We start from the raw sequence: 6,100 nt of genomic DNA, 5'->3' as shown, positions 1-6,100 counted from the left end.
CGTCAACCCACGCCCAGCACGTGCTCGGTCCCCACTCCCCCAGAACCGTACGAGAGTCTACGCGCTCGTCCGTCCCGGCACCGCTAACGGCCGTTATGGTAACGGCGTCGGGGAGAGAGAAAGTCTTGTCGGAGAGAGACGCCGTATAACAAGGCCTCGTTGCTTCTCGCAGAAGGGAAAGGGGGGCGTTGCCTTGGAGCTGCTGGAGCAGAGATCTCTCCTCCTCCTCTCCCTCTCACACATCTTGCTTCTCCCAAGCCCCAACCACGCGCGCTCTCCCCCACCTCTCCATCACGAGACAGCGCGGCGAATTGCGCGGAGCTTCTACGCCAGTTCGCGGTGTAATGCGCGGCCATGGGGCTCCAAGGTAAGCTCGATTTGGTCGCCGCCGCCGCGCAGCTTTTTTTTTTGGGTTGGCTTCTTCTTCCTCCCTCGAACGATTCGTCATCTCAGGCGGGATGGATGAATGCAGGAAATAAGGCGACGCACGACTTCCTCTCGCTGTACGCGCCGGCCGCCAAGGAGTCCTCGCTGCCGCAGCTCCCCGGCGCCAAGCCGCCGCCGACTCCGCCCGCTCAAGGTAAACACGCGCTCGCGGTTCCCTCCCTGTCTCTCTCTCTCTTTCTACAGGCCGGGGTTAGGGACCTGAGATGAGAGACGGTTTTGCGATTCTGCTGTTCATGAGGGTGTGGGGCGGATCTTTCTCGAATTTGCCAAATTCGGCCAATTCTCGGGCGGACTGGGAAGGAGATAGGGGATTAATTGAGCACTAGGAATGCTCGTGCCCGTTCTTCTTGTTCAGAATTACAGCTAGCTTTTTCGTTTAGTTCTCTTTCGAACGTGGTTAAACCGGAGTTAGTATGACCAACTAACGGAAGAATAAAGAAGCGATCACGTGTTGATACCAGCCAGCCAGGAGGGTGGATGCAGTCATGCGGAGTGCCGTCCACGACCTTCCTGCATGGCTGGCTTCGCGAATTTTATTTTGGTTTCAGAGTTTTCTTCCTCTTGTATTTTAAAGAGATAAAAGACTACCAAAAAGTTCGGTTTATTCCCCCGCCGACTCGCCAGAACGACCCGGTTTGCTCCAAGTTACTAGTAGTACTTTTTTTTCAGTTCTAAATAAATTTGTCCGAACATGTTTGTCTCGTGTAGTAGTGTAGTTATGTCGTGCTGGTGCATGCTGTAATTATTATGTACAGCGTTTTGGACTCTGAAATCTGAAGCAAGCGAGGTATTGGCTGCTGCAGGTTTCCTGCTCCGGACGCACGACTTCCTGCAGCCGCTGGAGAGGCCGTCGCAGTCGCCGCCGCCAGCGCCGCAGCAGCCGCCGTCGCACCCCGACACCAAGCAACTCCACAGCCAACACGCGCTGCCCGGCGGCGTGGGCACGTTCAGCATCAGCCACGCCCCGGCCGCCGTCGCCGCCTCCGTCGTCAAGCAGGAGCCGCCCTTCGCGCTGCAGTGGGGCGCCGCCGCCGCAGACCCTCGAGGTACGCTCGCTCGCACCCGATCGATCGTGGCCACGTGACGTGGACGGTGTCGCGCACCAGCCTTTTTACCGGAGGGATCCGATAGCTAGCAGACCTCAACTTGTTTTCCTCGTGCATGCGCTGGCGGCGAGCGCGTGCCGTGCCGTGCCGTCGACGGTAACACCTGGACGATGTGGACGGCCGCTCGCTGCGACTGCGAAGGCGGCGCGGTGGTTGCGCCTCTCCTTTCTTCTCATTTCCTTTTCCGCCGGGTGGCGGTGCGCGCGAGTTGTGGTCGGCACGTCGAGCTCGGCGCCCATGGATGCGACGCAGCATGGCCATGCGCCACCGTCGGGTTCAGCCTGGAGATGCGTGCGGGACTGCCGTTGGGTCGTGTCATCGCGTGCCTGCTGGTGCGCTAGACTTTTTTCTGCGTAGAGGGTGCTGGTGTGGTGCGCTAGGGTGGGCGACGCTAGGTCGTAGGCCTGGCTGGTGCTGGTGGGCACGGGATGGGATGCGTAGAGCCCTGGGCCTGTGGGCCCGCCCTCGTGGACGGTGCACGTGGATGGGATGGCGGTACGCTGTGGCTGTGGCCCGTCGCGGTCTTGGATAAACTCCTCCTACAGCAACACCCGAGCAGTCAATTTCGATCAGCTCAAAATAAATAAAAATTTAGAAGAGTACTTCGGCCATTGGAACGATCTGCAACAGCAACCGAATCTGCTGCGTATTTGTACCCATGCCGTTTGGTCGTCATGAAAATTGCTCTGGCTCCTATCCCCGCGTGGTTCCTTCGGTTCCCGTCCAATCATGCGTTAAAACCAAAATGCGCGTGAAATGCAACTCAAGAAACAAAATTGTGAGAAATGAACATAATAATCCCTAACGTGCACTAATGTAAGATGTTTTAAGAGTATAATAGATATAAACTAAAGGAGTGAACCTACGCACTAAAAGTAAACTAGATACTAAAGAAAAGTGAGTGAACTTGTGAAACAGCTAAAACGTCTTACATTTATGCATGGAGAGAGTAAAAGACTGCAGTTGAGTAAACGGACTGATATTTGGAGAAATCGTGAGATTGACGGGAGAGGCTTCTCCATTTCTGAACATGCTAAAATTTCCAAGCAGCATCTGTAATTTGGGCTACTACCGGAAGATGTTAATTTCCGACCAAAGTGCTACTCGACAAAAAAAACATCTTTAAAATAAACCGGACACAAAGCTAAAAGGCTTCTTCTCTTCTCTTTGCCGGTTTGCCCACTCCGCAGGCCACCAGTGGACGCTCCCCTTCGCCGCGCGCGGCGTCGCCTCCGCCAGGCCGCAGAGGCAGCAGCAGCAGCAGCCGGCGACGGAGCGCAAGTGCGGCTTCATGGACGCCGCCGCATCCGGATCCAGCGGCGCCGCGGGCTTCGACGACGAGGACGGCCTCGCCGCGCGCCGCGAGGTCTCCTCCTCGCTCAAAGGTACGTTCCGCCCCAATTCTCTCGTCCGCGCGCTGCAGGACCTGGACCCGTCTGAGTGGCGGGAGCGCGAATGCGTTATGACTTCGGTGGGAATTTTGGGGCTGAGTTTTGAGTTTCTATGGGGTTGCAGAGCTCGCCGTGAGGGTGGACGCCAAGGGCGGGAGCTGCAGCGGCAGCGCCGGCACGGACCAGCTGCCTAACACGCCGCGCTCCAAGCATTCCGCCACCGAGCAGCGACGGCGCAGCAAGATCAATGACAGGTGCGTTCCTCTGCCCCCGCCTGTTCGTCCAGAAACGTGTTTCTTCCTTTCGATCGGCTCCCGGGGTCCTTACTGCCAAGTGTATTGTGTCAGTAGGCATACTTCCAAAGCAGTTACTGCATTTATATATAGTTTGTGCTCTTACTGTAGAACCATGAGTGATGGTTTTGGTGTACCAAAATCTTAACGATATACTGTTCCTTTCGTACAACTTAATTTGCCTGATAATTCAACAAACTTTGATTTTTTCTTCTTCTAAAATACGATCTCCCTGGACTCTTCATTCATTGATGCATAGAGCCTCATTCAATGAATGTAGATGTATGGTTCGAAAAAAAAAACAAATGTAGAATGGAGTTCGCATCTGCAGCTTGCAGGTCCATTTGGTTTAACTGGGAAATTAATAGGTGCTTATGACAGTGTAATCTGCTCATCTTGTAATAAACTAATTACTAGTTGTCCGTTGTGATTGCTGTTAATTTATTTGTTTTTTTAATGAAAGAAATGTCGACCGAAATGCTAATTAACATACATCAGAGTTAGATCCTTAGTAATAAATGGTGTAGTTTGTGGATGTGGTGGTCGCAATACTGATCAGTGCGCAGCAAGGTATCCATTTGTCTCCAGAGTTGATTTCAGAGTAGATTCATTTAGATATGATTTGACCAGGTAACAGGTTATTATACTCGCCCAGGTGTGCTGGGCCTGAGAATACTTGAACAAATAACCCTTACCGAATGCACTGCTCGAGTTTGGAGTTTCGGGTTTATTGCCATAGCTTTGCTTGAGCTAATCTTCCACTTCAACATTTTGCAGATTTCAGTTACTAAGAGAGATTCTGCCACATAATGATCAAAAGAGAGACAAAGCATCATTTCTCCTAGAGGTAAGACAGTGGAACAATTGCTTCAGTTATAGACTGTGCTGTGTATAACATCTTGCTTACTTGCACCTTCTGTAATGCAGGTTATTGAGTACATACGTTTCTTACAAGAGAAGGTGCAAAAGTACGAGGTTTCATATCCAGAATGGAACCAAGAAAATGCAAATATGGTACCATGGCCAAACATGTACTTCCGTTCTTTCTGGAAAAATGGGCAGGTAAGTTTGCATACTGCTAACATTACTTAGTCCCACATACTTGTTTGGGGCTTGCTAATGAGTTTCCGACAAACTCTCTCACCACATTCCATCCTTTCTCTGCAGAACAAGGACCAATTACCTGGAGATACTCTGCCTGACCCTTCACAAATTCTAAAGAATGGTTCCTCCCCTGGTTTCCCTTTTATAGTGAAATCTGATGACAATGACAATGTGGTCGCGTCTGCGGTTCCTTCAGGTGCGCCAGATCAGGCTGAAGCTGATCCATCGGGTAGTATGTCTTACAAATCAACTGAAACTCCAAGCCCCATTATAAGAGGTACGCTTTCCGCACGAAGTATAGTTTTGCAATTTACAACTAAACTCCTTCAGGAATAACCCTCTCTAATGTTGATTTGTTCTTATTTTATAGATAATGTTACATCTCAGCAACAAGCTCATCAGCCAATATCATCACCTGCAGAGCACCGTGGGATAAACAACGAAATGTTCAGCAATCCTGAATTGGCAATCGATGAGGGCACAATCAGCTTATCAAGTCAATATTCCCAAGAGTATGTACTTATAACGTATTGCAGTAAATAAAATCACTTGATGTATTTTTCGTTTTATTGCACTATTATCCTCTCTTGTTTCCAGTTGTATTTGCAAATCTAAACACACTTTTTTGTTTCTAAATATTTTTCATACATCTGAATATTAATTTTGTTTCATAACAGGCTGCTCAGTACATTGAATCATGCACTGCAAAACTCAGGTATTGATTTGTCCCAAGCCAGCATCTCAGTGCAAATCAATCTTGGCAAGCGGGCTACAAAGAGATCTGATGCTGCACCTTCTGTTTCTACGGTATGATTCCTTTGAGATATAGCAATCACACAATTATGAACATAATATCTTCTGAACGCAAGATGGTATAAGCATCCTATTCGAATGCCATTTTGTGCTTTCTATATTTGAAATTGGATCTCCAGTACACGTTTTTTTAGTTATAGATGGCCTATTTGCTTCCAGTATTGCACAATGTTGAGGGCTTGACGCCGTTCTGTAACACAACTTGGAATTAGATCATCTTTGCATCCTGCACTATTTATTTCTATGGAATTCCTCTTTTACAGAGTATGTCTGTTTTACATTATAGGAGATCGTAGACCCAGCGTGTAGTAGTAAAAAAATGGATCATCAGCTAAGGTTGGGTGATGGTGTTCCAGAACATCCGCGAGCAACAAAGCGACACAAGTCACATAACAGCTGAGGTTATGCCCGTTGAAAGCCAAGATGGTCCAATCATTTTTTGCTCCCGCCTTGCTATGGAGTGCCTGAAGCTGTATGTATATCATGTTACCTGTGACATCTAGGCAAACCAGACCTTGATGTATTCTTTCATTTGATCACTCCTGCCATTCTAGTCCCTAGGAAAGGAAGGAAGCTTCCGTTGCAGATTGTGAAGCTGCTTTTGTCCATATGCTTCCATTCATATGAGAAGTTTCAAATTTCTCCCCTGTCTGACAGTTCTTATGTAACATAATTGGATGTGAACAATTCCGCTGATTCATGCTGCAGTGTAACTACATCCCAGAAGATTGAAGTTTCACCATTGTGTTGCAAACATACAAATATGTTTCTAGGATTAATTGCAATATGTTATGTGCAGTCTATAAGGTCCTTCAACTGAATTTAAGTAGGACCAGACCGTAATGTACAGTGTGTTTCCCTCTACTTCATTATTTTCAGATGTCACTCCTAATATTTTAGATGTCATAACTCGTAAGAATGTGTGAGACATATTAGGTTGGAGACC

General features: G+C 48.7%; 1 protein-coding gene across 1 annotated transcript; it reads left to right on the top strand.

Moving 5' to 3' along the window:
* Positions 1 to 273: 273 nt before the first annotated feature.
* Positions 274 to 5,893, top strand: LOC124671122 (transcription factor BIM1-like). The gene is made up of 11 exons (XM_047207572.1): positions 274 to 367; positions 473 to 580; positions 1,251 to 1,493; positions 2,744 to 2,938; positions 3,069 to 3,198; positions 4,015 to 4,084; positions 4,165 to 4,299; positions 4,405 to 4,618; positions 4,712 to 4,853; positions 5,019 to 5,148; positions 5,441 to 5,893. Exons 1-11 carry the CDS (start codon positions 355 to 357, stop codon positions 5,552 to 5,554), a joined length of 1,494 nt encoding a protein of 497 aa, XP_047063528.1. The 5' UTR covers positions 274 to 354; the 3' UTR covers positions 5,555 to 5,893.
* Positions 5,894 to 6,100: the final 207 nt, after the last annotated feature.

The sequence above is a fragment of the Lolium rigidum genome, chromosome 1, assembly GCF_022539505.1.
Source record: "Lolium rigidum isolate FL_2022 chromosome 1, APGP_CSIRO_Lrig_0.1, whole genome shotgun sequence".
In the NCBI taxonomy this organism is placed as follows: Eukaryota; Viridiplantae; Streptophyta; class Magnoliopsida; order Poales; family Poaceae; genus Lolium; species Lolium rigidum.
This window is presented reverse-complemented; position numbering and strand designations above follow the sequence as displayed.

Coding starts and splice junctions, on each gene's coding strand:
- LOC124671122 (XM_047207572.1), top strand. Junction 581..1,250: donor GCCGACTCCGCCCGCTCAAG/GTAAACACGCGC, acceptor TGGCTGCTGCAG/GTTTCCTGCTCCGGACGCAC. Junction 4,854..5,018: donor TCAAGTCAATATTCCCAAGA/GTATGTACTTAT, acceptor GTTTCATAACAG/GCTGCTCAGTACATTGAATC.